Below are 17,083 nucleotides of genomic sequence, written 5' to 3'. Positions count from 1 at the left end.
ATATATATCATTACAAATCGTACTTATTCTTTATGCCCCTTGTCCAATCTTTCTGTAACCCTTCTCCCCCCCCCCACATCTGATAACCCTAGATTTCTTTTCTCCTTCTGAAAGAATAATGGTTACTCTGTTGATTAGTTGCCTAGATGATCTGTCCAATGCTGAGAGGTGTGTTCAGGTCCCCCAGTATTATCTTAGAACAGATGCTTCTTCTGTCACTCTGGAATGGGCTTTATGGAGAGACACATTCTCTTCTTTTCTTTGGTCTCTGCTGGTGACTCTCCTTGTGTCAGTGCACTCCAGTGGCTGGCAGGCCACCTGTGTGGTGGTTGTGGCATCTACACACTTTCACAGCAGCTGTGGTTATTTTGGTGGCTGTGGTGGGCCACTGACATGGAGGTGATGTTTTTGGTATGCTCCTTGGTGCTGGCGGTGTGCCTGGTTGTAGGAGGGGGCTTCAGTCCCTGGCTGCATACCTCAGGTCCCTGGGCAGCCCAAGGTGCTGGCAGTGAACCTGGGCTGAAACTAACTTTTTGTTCCTTGCTTACTTCTAAAATGGGGAAACTTCCTGTGGGAACCAGTACTTGAGCCCTGTGGTTTAGCTAAATTGCTGCTTTGCTGCTGATTCCCTAGGGGAGGCTTTTTGTGCAGTTCAGATTTTAATGGTTGACTTTATAGGTACTTCCAGCTCTCCAGAGACCTGGTGCACCTGGGTTGTGTAGAAACTCTGGTCTGGGCCCAAGTCTTTTCATCAAACTGCACCCCATGCAGTTCTGTATTTCTGACCAGTCTCCTCTGAGTGGTCTTTCACTAATTGGGGTGCCAGTCAGTTGTCCTTGCTGTACCTCAGTTTTCCCCCAGTGGGCCCATCTCCCCCACTGCCCATGCTGCAAACACTTCACATGGGACAAGTCATGTGCTGGTCCTTTGTGATGACTCACCCACCACTGAGTGGCTCCTTTTTTTCAGTTGCTGTGGCTTATCACTCCTGTGTGGGTACACAGGAGTGGACCCCATTAGTGGTCTTCCTGGCCTGGGGGCACCAAGGCCCTTTTCTCTCCTGCTGTCTCCAAGCAACTTCATGTGTAGGGCACAGCTGTGGCTTTTGCTGGCACCTGCTCCGTGTGCTCACCAGCTCCAGCCTTGAAGCAGCCACAGCAGGAAACATTAGAAGGGGTTTTTTCTTTCCCTCATGATGGCTTTTCTTGCCTTCATGCACTCCATAGGTCTCTCCTCCTCTTCCCCTGAGCTCTAGCGGCTCCAGCTTGGCTGTCCTTGCTTTTTTATAGTTGTCAATTGGTTGATTTGTGGGAGAGAGTGATGCTGGGGACCGTCTATTCCACCATCTTGCCCAGAAGCTGTTTTACTATATACATTTTGATTACCAGCTACAAATGAGGTCCAGATCACCTCAAAAAGCCTCCTCCATTTCTCTGTTCAACTCATTTTTCACTCTCTACAATCACTTATGAGTGGTTTTTGGGGAGACCTTTACTCATTGTATATTAAGATAAACTTATTTTTCCCTCTGGCTGATTTCAGCTTTGCTGTGTTGAATTACTCTTTTCATTCTGGGGTAAATATCATAAGTATTAGGTCACTTTTGTCCATGAAACTATGTCCAGGTAAGTTTTAAACTTTAATCTTGTAACTTTAATCTTGACTGGACTGATAAACTTATAACTGATTCCCCTTAGTATGGGTTAAACTTATCATTCAAGGAACTTTAGAATGGGGGGTGGGGTCCATTCTTGACACGTTTCCTGCTTTCCTCTCTTTTAACTAAGTACATGTCCACCCAACTAGATAAAGTTTAACCTATTTTTATTCAAGTTATTGCTTCCCTGGATAACATGACTGGCTGTTGGTGTTCTGTACATGGTAGATATTCCAATGCTGTTTTTTCCTCTCCATTGTGAACATATGTCCTGGTTTTGTTGCAATAATCTAGTATTATATCTATTGTCTCAACACTCCTTTCAGTTTAATTTTTCACTCTAAAAATATTAAAGTTTGGACAGTAAATTATAAGATTATGCTTCTTGGGGGATACATGTGTGTGGTCTTTTAGGGTCCTGAAGAACTTCTACACAATTTTAGCCTGACCACTTCCAATGTCCCACTTCCCCTAACCAGCTCATTCCGCCATGTCTGCCCTAGAGTCTAATGCTTCTCATGCCAATTGCCTGGGAGATGAGTGGGGTAAGGTCAAGTTAAAATGTCTCAAACCTAGCAACTTCTGTAGTGTTTGCTCAACTGCAGGAATACCGTGTCTTGAAAAATGTTGGGAGTCCAGGTTGCTCTGTCGTCCCCTTTTTGTTAACTTTCCATCCAGGTCATGCTGCTGCAGTCAGTGTATAGCCAAGAAAAGGAAAGCTTACATTGCCTTTCCTGCTGTCACTCCTAATCCTCACATTCTTCTCTTGCATACCTCCATTTGCCCCCAAGGGGAAAATTTTCTCACCCTTATCCTTCTAATGAGAAAGGGGTTGGAATAAGCTCTCTCCTCATTGTATATTTCAAAAAGATGGTGACCACTACCATATACTCTCTCCAGTCCTCTTGTTATATGTGCAGTACCTTTAAGATCTTCAAAGAAATGTTAGAATAGTATATTTTAAAAAGAACTACAATTTTAAAACAAAAGCAGAGGGATATGAATAAAGAACAGCTGGTAATTTCCACTACCAACATCCCTAAACCTTGTCTATGAAGGGTTCCCCTGCTTCAGTCTTGAAAAATTAAGAAAATTTTAAAAGGAAATCTGTAAAAGTTGGACTCCTTTACTTATTGCCATGCTAATACCAGTGTAAATAGGTATGGAACATGATGCTTTATTTTAAGGATACAAATAACTTTGTCTTCATTCTTTTGGATTCTATACATGTTACCTCTCTTCTATTATTGATAGAATATTCATAGAAGTTGTGGTGTGTCTCATTGTACAGAAACTTTTGCTAAATTACAAGGACATATATATTATTTTATAAAAACCTAACCTTCAGCCAACTGGGCTAGTCACCATTCCCTGAATAAGCTCTACCCTTTGCCCTTTTGAGCTTTCCTTCTTTTTCTCCTACCTCTACCTCTACTTGTTGCCATTCTAACTTTATGTCTAATGAATGTCTATAACATCATATCTTCAATGAATCCTTTCCTAGCTTCCCACCACTCACCAATTTGCAAACTCTTTGAAGACATGAGCCATAGTCCCTAGAATATAAAATTGTGCTTTGAATGTGACAGGAAAACATTGAGCTTTTATTAAATTCTATCAGTAGAAATATGTATAACTGATTTAACAATGTATTTTATGAAGTGTGCAGCTCTTTGCTTGATAATTAAATTGAAATTGATGTGTGGAGGTTGAGGTTGAGGTTGACAAAATCTTTTTTTTTTTTTCCTTTTTGTCTTTTTTACTGACCGGTAACGGGATCGCAACCCTTGGCGCCGCGCCCGCACCGCGCTCAGCCAGTGAGCGGGAACCGGTCTTCACATGGGATCTGAACCCTCGGCAGGAGCGCCGCTGCACTCCCAAGTGGAGCACTCTCCAGTGCGCCACCAGGCCGGCCCACACAAAATCTTAATGTATACATGGTCCTTAAAAATCATAAGATTATTTCACAAACCTGTGAGATAGAGCAAACATTACTATCTCCATTTGACAGGTGAATATACTGAGACTGAGAAAAGTTAAATTAATTCCTCAGGTTGTACAGCTGTGTGTCGAGGAGCCCCCTTTTTTGATGACAGAGTCCTTTCTTTGTCCATGATATCACTGTGCTGTAGATAAAGGGAATGTGAATCTTTGCATTCTGGTTTATTAACACAAATAAATCCTAATAATTAGTAAAAGTCTTAAACAGTCTTCTAGAAGCCATGTTCAAGGTCATTGGAAGGATGTTATTTCTATTCAGCAGAGGGCTAGTCTGGGTCCCCAGCCCTTTTTATTTCCATTGTTGTTAACAGGAGGGTACACAAGAAACCTGATTCACCCTCTATCACTTCAAAATAAAGCAGCATACTAATTAAAGTTATTGTAGACATTTCAAGTGAGAACAGTAAGTGGGTTAGGTGGGACTAGTCATGGGCCTTAAAGGCACAGGATGAAAAGGCCAAGTCTCTGGCAATGTGGTGCTTTAACTCTCAAAGGAGGCTGAGATATTCGGGGTGCCACTCTACTGATAGGTGGGTCTGTGGGTTGCCCTATGCAGATGCCACTTCTGGGTTTCACCCAGAATGACTCCCCTGTGGGCTAGGGATGGAAGATGAATGACTCTGTGGCTTCTGTGAGGTGGCAAATCACAAGAGGGCAGAATGAAGGGAGGGTGTGTTTGGCTTTTTACCCGATTGTAACGAGAGGCTCTGACCGCTCACTGCACACAGTGAAGAACTTCTCTTGCTCTCAGCTTCACAGCAACTGGAGGCCCCTCTGGGAACATTACCTTTAGAAAGCTGCTGAAATAGCTGGGCCTCCTCCCAGAGGGGCCAGCAATTTGGTATTAAAAACCCTTTTAAATGAGAAATTATCTTAAAACACCCTTTTTATGCCTTATTATTTCAGATTATAAACCTGGCCTAGAGATGAGGAAAAAAAAACAAAAACACAACATCCATCTGCTGCATCCCTGAAAAGGTATCACTTAACCCCTGATTTCCAGAGTGAGAGAATAGAATGCTGTCAGTATATTAGAATGAGTGGGCTCGGCATTGTAAATATGCCTACTGACTATTTTACTTTCCCTTAGGCTTATACCTAAAAGAATTGATAGGACAAGGAGTAATGCTATTACTTGAACAAGTATAAAATTTATTTCCTGTATGAAGAGAAGAAGAGAGAAACATTCATGAAGATTGATTATACACAGCTACTTCAGGCTTTAAGATTAGCAGCAGTAATTGGGAAAGAGATTTGTTTCCCTTTCAATTTATGTTTCTGTTTAAGAAACATATTAATACTTTTGACCTTGGTAGCCTATTTTCTATTTTACTTTTCTCATTCCAAATTTTGGAAATGTTTTTTTCTTTTGCACAGTGTTCTCTTTTGAAATGATAGAAGATGAATTAGGTCTCTTGTGATCAACCTGTTAGCAATGATGGGATTCTCAAGCCCCAGAATAGCCCTCTGATGAAAGTAAGCACAGGTGTAAGAGCACCTCCATACTTCCAGGCCTCTACTCGGAGGCCTGTAATAGCTTGAATCAGCCCATGGACTGTTAGTATATTTACTGGTTCCAGACATTATTATTATGTGTTATAGTAGAAAGGGCATTAGACCTAAAGTCAGTGCCAGGTTTAATCCTGGGCCTCAACTACCTACTATAATATGGCCCAGATAATGCTCAGAACCAGTTTTCTCATTGTTGTAATGAAAACCAAGACAGCTAACTCATTCTGATGTTTCCAATAACCTGTATTTATTATATCCATATTCAGGGGTCATTTAGAGTGAGTGAAGTTTTGGCTGGCTGGTTAGCTCAGTTGATTAGAGCATGGTCTTGTAACACCAAGGTCAATGGTTCAGATCCCTAGACCAGCAAATCATGAAAAAAAAAAAAGTGTGTGTGGTTTACATAGTGTTTTCTCCAAGGGGGGAATAAAACAAATACCATTGTAAAGAAACCAAATAAAATCCAGGTTATCCATGACTGTTAACAGGAGAATCTCCACATAGAGATATATTACTGGCCTGATATGCAAGTCCCAAACTATTTTCTCTCAATATTAATTTTCCCCTTAGGCATATATGGTCTATGTAGTGGCCTCAGGGAAATCCTGTTCACAATTTTTATATACAGATATCCCAGTCTTTTCATAATTCCCCATGGTGTAACTGAGACAACCTCGAACATTTACGTGAGGCTTTATTCATTTTGGGGGAATTATAAATGGAGAGGACAAAGAAAATATCACAAAACTAGAGAATATTGTATGAGATGTAGTTTGCTCTTCAAGTACACAGAGCTTGTCCCATCCTGGTTTTTGTCATGCTTTTGTGTGATGAGTACTATCTTAACACTGTTCAAGTATTCATTTTTAATCATAGCTGTCCTTGAAATCCCAGACCAGATTCCTGACAACATTTCTTGAGCATCTAAATCCAACCATACTAGAAACATAAACTTTGCAATTTTGACAGCCAATTATTCCCTTGCTTTGATTAAGGCTGTTTAAGTAATGATTGTCTCATTTATAGCCAAGTTAGTTTTAATACATATTTCATCATCATATCCTCAACAGACCCTGACACAGGCTATATCTGTTGAATAAATGCCTCAATGATTAATCATGCATTTGGAAATTAAAATACATATTTTTTTCTATAACATAAAATTTATAGCAGAAATGGGTACGTTTTCTTGGTCCATTGCTCCATTCACTGAAAAATGTTTCTAAAATAAGGGCCAAAAGTGGGATTAAATACATTTTTGTCATTTTTATTAACCATAAATTCATTACAAAATTGACTCTTACATACAATTAGAAATATCTCAAATCACAAAGAATCATATCATTGAAAATATTAACTGTTAAATTATATTTTACAGTTGTAGAATATTCAATAGAAAAAGTAAATCTGGATGTCAGGTTATGCTCATGTAACAAAAATATAGATAAAAGTATAGAAAACATGTTAAGAAACATACACCATATATTTGTAGCTTGTAAACCAATTCTATTTGCTTTAGTGAAAAAGGAAAAACGTGAGACATTTGATATATTTAACCATATGTGAATTTTTTGGTAAGCTGAAACAAATGTATAATTTTATATTCTAACTTTACAGGCAAGAAGTAAAACTTATCAAAAAATTATCACTGTATATATTAACTCTATACTGTCCTCTGCATCTGTGATATAGGTCAGTTGTTGAAATCCTTTTCACACTTTAAAAAAATTTTCATTTTCTTTAATTAGATCAACTAGAGCAATTCTTTCACTGAAGTACATTATTTTTCTTCAAATTTTTCAAAATTATTGTTTAGCATCACTGAAGTCTTAAATAATCCCACTCATTAAATGTCATCTGCAGGCTAATGAGAAATTGATTAATGGACACAAGGAATCATTATGTATTGTAATGATGAACATACTAATTATCCTGATTCCGTCATGACACATTGTACACAGGGATTGACATTCAACTCTGCACCCCACAAATATGTTAACTCAGTTTTTTGGGGGGTTTTTTTTTTGTCCTTTTTGAGACCGGCCACACCGCCCTCAGCCAGTGAGCACTGTGAGCGCACCAGTCATCCCTATATAGGATCCGAACCCGTGGCGGGAGCACTGCTGTGCTCCCAGCGCCGCACTCTCCCGAGTGTGCCATGGGCTCAGCCCTTATTTTTCAATAAAGAAAAATCATCTGCATTTCTGAGGCTTTCTACTTGTCTTTACTTTCCAGATACTAGTGAGATACAAGAATTATTTTTATTTTCAGATGTTCAGAGGACATTGGAAATGTCATCAAATTTTAAAAATTGATACTGAATCTAATTTTTATATGAGATTAGGTAAGAGTGACGTACTCATAAGGCACTGAACTCCTTAAACCTTAACATCTGAAACCTCGTTAATGTATCCTGGAGAAGGGAAAAATTCATTAAGCCCTAAATGCTGAAGATACCAGTCTGGCCATATACATCACACAAAACAGGATTATGGTGCAAACAGGATTATGGTAACAACCCAGGAGAAGAAAATCTGTCATTAGAAAATGTTATACACAATATAAAAATGTTCATCACAATCACAAAAGTATTTTAGTTTTTATTTTTGGATTTATCTTAACAAAAATTAACTGTGCTTTACTAGAGAGACATAGTAAAACCATAAAAGTTAGAACATATACTCAGGTGAAAGAAATTTTGATTTTCTCAAACATCAACAAAATAATTTTCTATACATAATTCAAGTGAATATCAAATGTCTGTAGTCATGATTACAAGAACACGTGGTAACTTTCTTCCATACTACCATCCATGATATAAGCCAGAACAAGTGATTATAATTGATCGCAAATGTGCTGTAATTTCTTTAATTCAGGCTGAGACCAAGTATCATTTAAAAGCAATCAAAAGTATGACATTTTATGTGGTTTTGTTTCATGTGCCAAACGGACTGTGCTAAGCCTGGGTGTTTCCTCATGGTACTTAACACATGATAAGGCACATAAAGAATACAACATGGATATGTTTGAACTGATCGATTTTGTTTTACAACTTGATCATTAGACTTTCAAAATAGTTGTATTGCTTTTCCAATTTCTAGTGCAGTAAAGTACAATCAATTCTAATTTGTCATTCTAAGAAGAGATCTAGTTTACTCACCAGGGGCACAGATACTAGAATGTAAAAGGCACTTTTTTTTTTAGAAAATAGAATGTGTTCTATTTCTTCTTAAGTCATGAAAATACTCCAGAGAATAATATTACTATCTTGGATTTCCCCTTCATGGATTATAAAGAAAACCGGGTAACAAAACTTTATAAAACAGAATTCTTTGCTCACATCACCAAAATAAAGCAACAGCCACATAGCAACAACAAAAAACACACGCATTTGTTAAAAAGAAGTCCAAACAGCACACTGGTGTACTAAGACATTCATTGTGCAAGGTGGTTGACTGAGAGGTGAAAAATAGAAAAATCGGAAGGGCTTCAACATGGTGGATTTCATCATTAAATAACGTTTCTCCAAAAACTGTGGTCACATCTTTGATGTGTAAATTATTCTAGGAATGATAGGGATCTTGAGGGATGGGAAAGAGGAAACTAGCACGACTACTTAAAATACTTTTTTCTTAATTTACAAAGAAAAAAATCCTTGATGTTAATATCTGCGTTCGATCTATGCACACTTATTTAAAAATTAATATGTGTCTATTTTTTCGATGAAAGTTATTCTCACACAGACTGAATTAACCTGAAAAATGGGCTCATACTAGAAAAAGAATATTGTGATCAGATTTCTAATGTTAACTACAAATGGCTAATATTTGTTTTTCTTTCTTTTTATTTGTATATAAGTTCACACTACATAATATTTGCAGCGCCCATCTAAGCTAGAGAGAGAAATGACCTGGGATTGTTGTGTTGGAATAAAGCTGACTAGACCAGCCTCAATTCATAGTATATTAGCAATTATCGAACCCAACTTCTGTATTCTGCTGCTGGGAAAACTGAATCTTCACACCACAGAAGTAGCTTTCTCCAGGTCACAGCAGATGAGTGGCTCTAAGTCTCATGAGGGTGGCCACAGTGTCTAAACTGCTCACATTTTATCACTACCCATAGCACAGTGCCAGGTACAAAATAGGTATTAGGTATTCCAGAAATGCTTGGGGTGAAGTGATGAGTGAAAGTATGAATATGTGAATGACTGAGTGAGATGATGGCAGATATAGGCTAGACTGTACTTCCAGGAATGAGTTTATCAGCATCTGGGTAGTTTAGAATAATGACTTGTTGTGTTACCACAGTCCCTCAAAAATATTTTTGTTTGAGCCATGTTAGTTAAAGAAACAATGCAAGGTGCCTACAGAAGGTGATGCACCATGGGGCATTTTGAAGTAACTTTAACGCCCCTTACATTTTTTTTAATTTATCAGTGGTATTGCTTATCAGTATAGTTACAGTTGTTTTAAGACACTCTTTGCCAACATTTCCATGGACACTCAACTTTTTGAGTTGCCATGGACATAACATTACTACATCCACATTATGTTTTCGGTAGTGGTGATGGGCAAAGACACTTGTTTCTACCCCACCCCCAGCTAATTGAACAGTCAGTAAAAATACTTGAAGCAATAATAGGGTGCATTCTAACGGCAGTTTTCAAGAATGAAGAACATCAGGAAAGGAGGAATACTTAAAGGGTTTTGAACATTTAAACTGCTTGAGGAAAGAAGAAAAGCTGTTAAACTAGCTGTAATTGGAAAAGCATATCTAGGTCTTGAAGGAATGTTCAAGTGATTGGAAAATACCTTTTTAAGTAGAGGGCAAAGGGAGGAAGTCAACAGCAGGTGTTGGTGTGTAAACAAGTCAAATTTAAGTGAAAGAAGAACAAATGTTTTTCATTATGGATTCTTAGAAGCCAAAACCCTGCAGATTTAAGTGGGTAATTGAGCGAGACATTTAAAGTGGCAGGAGAGAGTCTGGGCAATAGCTTCTGTGTTCCACACAGTCAGGTTCAAGTGCAAGAGAGGTCTTTGTAAACAGAGTTCATGGCAGTGCTTCAAGATAGAAGAGGGGTCACTAAGACTGTTTAGGGACCCAGGTAAACTTCCAGCCTCCCTCCTCATCTCGACGCACAAAGGCTTGTCCCTGGTGGAAGGAATGAGTTTTCACATTGCAGTGGGGGCTCAGGGATGTAGAAAAGGCCATCTCTGTCTTGTTGGGTGACACATCAGCAGCATGGTAAGGAAGAGTTTGCAGCCCCACTGGGGAATTTGAAAGTGGAGAAAGGAGGTGAAAATCTTCCCCATGGCTGGCAGTGCTGTGCGTGGGGTTTGTTCTGTCACCTCCGTAGTCAGTCGGCAGATTCTCTCTGGGGACATTTTCATAATCAACTGCATCATCTGGAAACTGGAAAAATGTGCTGGTGACTCTTCTGGGATGAGAGGAGAAGGCACTGTAGTTAGCTGATAAGGTGTCATCAATGGTGTTGAAGTCTTTTAACCCAAGAGTTCGAAGGACCCAGGGATCCACAGGGGGCCCAGTTTGTTCTTCACAGGTAGCAAATTCACTAGAGAGGTTTCTCTTGGCAGTTTTGGGATGGAGAATCTCAGCCGAAGAGTATCTTTGCCCTTTGGGTTTTCTCTTCCCCTTTCTGAATTTTCCACATGCTTTGGAGAACTCATCTGATGACAGCAGTTTCTAGGGAAGTCATTTTTAAAAGTTAAACCCCCTTCAAATATTTACTAGCTACCTTAATTCTTTAGAAAAAATGATTAAATTTCTGTTTTTTTCACACACAATAAAACTGATTGGATTGGCTCTTGTATGTAAAGTAAGATCTATAATGACCAGTTCCTGCCTAGAAACTCTAACTCGTATTTTTTACTCTATTTTTTAAAAGTTGAAAAAGAAGATGATGTCTTTAAGATTTCATCTCAGAGAAGTAATTATTATTATCATTATTATTATTATTATAGCAACTATTACATGTTGAGCTATCATTTATAAATAAACAACTATCATTTATTATAGTTCTAAATCATTGATTATGTACATTACCTCATTGGATATAGATGCTATTAAAATATTAATTAATGAGGAAACTATGGTACAGACATATTAGTGACCTGCTGAGGATTATGCAGCACAGATTTAAATTCTAGCCATTTGAATCTATATGGAATCTTTGATTTAAACAGTATATAACACTGAATTCTCTTATTTTATTAACTTTTAAATCACTTCCTTGAGATGTGTAGTTATATTATTCTAAATCTTGGAAAATGGAGACCAAGATAGATAAAACTGCCTAATTAATATCACTTAATAATTTAATAAATGTCCTTTTTATAGAGTGGTGGCTAGCGTTAGGATCCCAGGCTAATAAATGTAAGATGTGTTCCCTTTTTAACAAATCCAACTGAATTGTAAAGGAATCAAATCTAGTGTCTTTTCTTTTCTGAACTGTTATGTTCAGTAAAAGTATCAAGAAGCATCATTAACTTAGATCAAATAATATCAAATAGTGTAACTTGTCTAGAAGTGGGGTAAAGATTAATGATAGAAGCAATAATAATAATATAGCAGCAAATATATAATGAAAAATTACAAAATCAAAGAAAGGAAGAACAAAAAGAGACTAAAAAGAGAACAAAAATAGGTAAGCTATTTATCCTTGAATTAGAAATAGCACATTTAAAAAGTGTACAAAAAGAATATGAATTAAAAGACAATAACTGGGGCCGGCCCCGTGGCGCACTCAGGAGAGTGCGGTGCTTGGGTGCGCAGCGGCGCTCCCGCCGTGGGTTCGGATCCTATATAGGGATGGCTGGTGCACTCACTGGCTGAGCGCGGTGCGGGCGACACCAAGCCATGGGTTGCGTTCCCCTTACGGGTCACAGAAAAGACAAAAAAAAAAAAAAAAAAAAAAAAAAAAAAAAAGACAATAACTGTGTGCACGTAATTGCCAGAGATCTGGGCTCAAGCCATATTCATAGCATTTGAGATGCAGAAATATTATTTAAAAATTTAGCTCATGCATTTACAGTTGAAGGTAACTGAGTCCCTGAGAGTAATTTACCTAAAGTCAAACAGATTTAAAAGAACTGTGTGTCTTTCAGATCTAATTCCCAAAGCAGTATTCCATCCATCTAACTCTGCCTTTTGATCAACCTGTTGTCTCAGCAATTCCCCTGACAAGCTTTTGATTCTTAAGCAACTCCTTTTGTAATGTATGACTAAAATCTGCAATCTAGATACTTCAGAAAAATGATACATAATAATTCTTGTGAAAGTGCTATATTTCCTTAAGAAAAACCCACCCTTCCTATAAATGCATATCAAGACATGTTGTTTAGTACACTTCTTGCAATTACTCAAGGAGTTTACATAAATGGTCTCCTTTCCCGAATCACTGTACTGTACTTATAAAGGAGATAGTTACATACCCTGGCCTTTTCTTCAAGGCATTTAACCAAAGCAGAATTCAGGTATTGCCTGAGGTGATTATTCTCTTCATGTAACCTAGCAAGTTCTTCTTCCTTCTGCACCAGCGTATCCTGCAGCTGCAAAAAGCAGACAATGGTGAAGGGTGCTCCACTATATTGATTTTGTAACTCTGTAATAATGCCACTGCTCCTTAACCTGCTGAAACGTGATTATTCTTCTGTTTGTTTTATAAACACAACTTCAGGGAACCCTCGTCCTCAGAGAACTAAATTAAATCTACACCCCCTACCACCTGATTGTTCAGTTTGTGTTCTGAATTTTTTATTCATTGCAAATTGTTTGAAGAGATTATATGACTTTAACAATCATAACCACAAGGGAATCAGGTAGGTATGAAAAAAAATGAGCTGTATACAACTGCTTAAATATAGAAAAAGATGTTTAGAAAGGTTTTGCTGGACTTCCTCCTTGCATATCAAAGAAGAAAAAAAAAAAAGAGGTGGGTTGGCTTCCCTCAGCCTCTGATTGATCTGTCCATATGTCCATTAGATTAAATTACTCCTCAGGAGCAACGAACAAAACAGATAATGGAGCAATCTTTGGAAAAACTTTTATAATCACCATTGCTTCTCCCAGTGATTAGCTATGTTTATGATTTAAAAATACTATCACACTTATTATATCATTTGATGATATGATCAAATATTCTTGGCTGCTTCTGAGATAGGCAGCACAAATATTTCAATTTCATAGATGAAGAAAAGGAGGACTCAAGAGGACATACAACTAAAGTGTGTAAAGTCAGAGCTTGACTGCAGGTCTTTCCTAGAGTGTTGTTTTCTTAAAATTTTTTCCATGATATTGATCACCTAACTTTGATTGATCTCTCTGTGGATACATACTCACTTTGCTGCTGAACTGAGTCAACGTGAATTTAAAAAGGGACAAGAATCTACATGTCATTAAGGGAAGACCGTGGAGAATGGACTGCAGGGCACACGGTGCATTCTGACTATCTACACATACCTGCTTATTTCTGTAAAGCTGAGAGGAAAGCTGGGCCTCTTCCCAGGAACACGACTCCAGAACAGGAAAATTTGAGTCACTGGATGATTCTGTGAAAATACCAAGTGGTCAACTGAGAAAACACACTTGTAGTCTGTATGCAATAAAGAAACTCACCAATTGATTTTGGAGGGTTTAACAGGTTCAATTACCTTTCTAAAAATAGCTATTGCCTCCACACAGAAAAACAAAATATTTAGAGCTTTCAGAAGATGCAAGCAAGCTGCAAGAGACAAATATTTACACTCTATTTGCCAAAATGGTTAAAGAGGTAAATTTTGGGGGAGCTAAGGGATCAAATTCTTTCCTGATATATGTTTTCCTGCTGGTTAAATTAATAAATATTTATTGACTGCCCCCACTAGGCAAAACATTGCAATTCCACTGTGTTTCCCTCGTTTTTATCTTATTTTTTAAGCTTTAGCAATTGATAATATTGTGTATAGCTCTATAATAAAATCCTATTTTGTGATGCTACCATTTTCCCTGCCTGTCTCCTGCCTATTTAATCTAATAGAATTTATTCAGAATCCTATGTGGTAGCATTTTCTACTTTAAAATCATTTGGGCCTTGCTTCTCTGAAGACCTTGATAAAAATTTCAAAGCTGTATTTAAACCTTATCTGTTTCAATTGTTTCCATCTGCATGTTATATAATTTTTCAGAGTTTTTTTTTTCATATTTGGCAGCAAACTACATTTGTCAATAAAAACAATTCTTGTACATGTTAAATTGGTTTACTGTTACTTTCTTTTCCTCATCTAGTATAGTTCTGACTTTTGCATTCCTCTACTTAAACTGCTATACTGAAATTTTTGACTCAAGTAGAAGGAGATAGGAATAAAATTTTATAAACAGTTTGGGTTAATTTTCTTGGGCATTCTGTTTTTGCTGTCACTTGTAGTGGAAAGCTAAAGCTAAACAACTTCCTTCCTGACATTTAAGTGTATTTTAATATTTTGGGTTCATTTTGATTCTTTGTGTCTTTTCTTAAATCCAAAAAAATCATGTGGCAGAATCAACTATACATATATTTAATTCTTAGGTGCCTGAGAATTTTTTCCAAAAACTTGAATGTTAATATAGAAATTCCTTTAATATTTATAAGTGTTGTTTACTAAGCCCCAGGCCAAAATGAATATGTAATTTTCCATCAATATACTTCTCTCCAAGGTTGAAGTCTTTCATGTAAAAGGGAATCATTTTTTCCACTTATAAGACACTATTCCCAGAATTTCATCTGTGAAATAAAATACCTAGTATTTCTTCTTGCTTTTCTCTCATACTCAGGGAAACTTTCCTGAATTCCCAAAGAAATGCTCCATCGGGTATCTTGATTCTGAAAGCTTCCAGCTAGAGTGCTGTTTATAAAACTCTGATACAAACCCAAACTCCATCAGTGAGTTGGGCATCTCCAAGAACTGTAAAGTGTAGGGAGAAATACATGCTGTCCAGCAGGGAAGAGGAAGAATCCCATTTTTACATTTGACAAGTACAAAACAGCAGGTTTTATGGCTTTTAAGTAAGCCCAAAGACTCATACCATCCTTTCTTCTACAGAGTCCCAGCCCATAATGCTTTGCAGCCATGGGTGCTGGAAAGGGCTCCAGATCTACTAGAAAAGCAGAAGAGCAGAACTTACCCTGTGCCTGTGGTGCTTGTTGGGGCTCTCTGTTGTCCAGGAGACCAGCAGCCCAGAAAGAGAACCAAGTCTCCGTGGAAACGTCAACACTAGATTCTGACGTTGTAGTGGAATAAGGGCAATTATAGCTCTGGCCTCCTACAAAGTACTCGTCTTGGCAAGGCAGAATGGTGTTCTGTGAAATTCAGTATGAGCAGTAGTGGCGGGAGTCCCCAGGAGATAGGGTGATGGGGATTGGGAGGGGGAAAGGGGTGGAAGAATCATAAAGAAATTACATGCAGTGAATCAAAAATAGTAAAGGTACTAAGTATAGAGCTACATTAACTTTTGAATCATAAAATTATACTTACTAAAAGTAAATCATTTCCTAGGTTTACCCAGTATTTTCCTTAGCCCCTCTGAACAAATAATAGACTAGTATTGGATAGACCTAATTTACAAATATCTAAGGATACTCTGTGTCGCAATACCCATCTAACTAATAAGTTACCCAGGATCTAAGTAAAAGAAACTACATAATGATTCAAACATATAAGAACTATTTGGTTTCTATAGAAAATATCTGAATTATGTCTCTAATAACTGAAAGATAAAGAGTCCAGAATGCTAAGGCCGAAATGGACAGGACATGACATCATATAGACTGACATCTTTATTTTAGTTTCTGAATCATATACTTGTCTCAGTCTCTGTCCCTTCCTTTCTAAAAAGCTGCTGGATCCTATGGTGATCTGAATGGTTTGAGACAGATATATAGATGGATTTAGATATAGAAGATACAGATATATATATATCAGTTCCAGATGTAATGAAAGAAATTTTGCTTCCAATACCAAGTAGAGGAGCATAAATTCACTCCTGATAAACAGATAATCAAAGCTGAAAGAAGTGAGTCAATAAAGGCTCTAGTTCTATCACTAGGAGTCAGTGCTCTTCCAAAGTTATCTCACCACCACTAACTGCCTGGCTTGTATTCTCCACTGTGTTCTGATCCAATGAACACCCTCCTGCCCACCCCCCCTTAGCCTCAAACACAGTCTTTATGTCCAAATGTCCAAGCAGGGGCAGGTATGCAGCCTTCCTGGGTTAATTTGTACAACAGCCCGTTTCTAATTATTTGTCAATGTTTAATCAGGTAAAAGCCATTCGTTTCAGCAGATCCCAGCCCTGGACAAACTCTTTTTGACCACTACAAGTCTTTTGTTGATTTGAGGACTTTCTTGGACATAACATAAACAAAAAGAAAACAAATAAGACGAAAAAGAAGAAAAAAAGAGAGAGAGAGAGGTTAAGTCAATTAAGTCACACTTTGTTAATGTTCCCGGTAAGTTAAGTTTTGAAAAAGTTATGTTCTGAAGCAAGTCCAGCTTGGGCAGTGCAGACCAAAGAAATCCAGCCAAAAGTTTATCAAGTGCTATTTTACTTTATTCTAAAAGCATGTTTGCAGATTCCCTCCCCCGAAGTTATTACTGAAATCAGGACTAAGCTATTGTGCAATTGACACCTGAGAAGAAAACAAACTGCAAATACTCCTAGATTAGTTCAAGTCCAAGTGTTTGCAAATATGTGCATAATCTAGAGGAAGAGGTGGCATGAAAAGCTAGTGGAGGTGGAGTAGGGAAGTCGTGGAGAAAGAATGGAGTGTAGAAATAACAGAGAAGGTAAAAAGGATGTGTGTGTGTGTGTGTGTGTGTGTGAGAGAGAGAGAGAGAGAGAGAGAGAGAGAGAGAGGGAGGGAGGGAGGGAGGGAGG

General features: G+C 37.8%; 1 protein-coding gene across 1 annotated transcript in view; it reads right to left on the bottom strand.

Annotated features, from left to right (window-relative positions):
• Positions 1-10,255: 10,255 nt before the first annotated feature.
• The window catches only part of GMNC (geminin coiled-coil domain containing), a 7,245-nt gene continuing 417 nt past the window's right edge, over positions 10,256-17,083 (bottom strand). Inside the window, exons 2-5 of the mRNA XM_008585529.1 lie at positions 15,332-15,506; positions 13,652-13,740; positions 12,625-12,741; positions 10,256-10,876 (exon numbers count right to left, since the gene is read on the bottom strand). Of these exons, the coding sequence (XP_008583751.1) occupies positions 10,256-10,876; positions 12,625-12,741; positions 13,652-13,740; positions 15,332-15,506 (1,002 nt within the window). The remainder of the gene's footprint in view (positions 10,877-12,624; positions 12,742-13,651; positions 13,741-15,331; positions 15,507-17,083) is intronic.

This window comes from Galeopterus variegatus, unplaced genomic scaffold (assembly GCF_000696425.1).
Source record: "Galeopterus variegatus unplaced genomic scaffold, G_variegatus-3.0.2 Scaffold3607, whole genome shotgun sequence".
In the NCBI taxonomy this organism is placed as follows: domain Eukaryota; kingdom Metazoa; phylum Chordata; class Mammalia; order Dermoptera; family Cynocephalidae; genus Galeopterus; species Galeopterus variegatus.
This window is presented reverse-complemented; position numbering and strand designations above follow the sequence as displayed.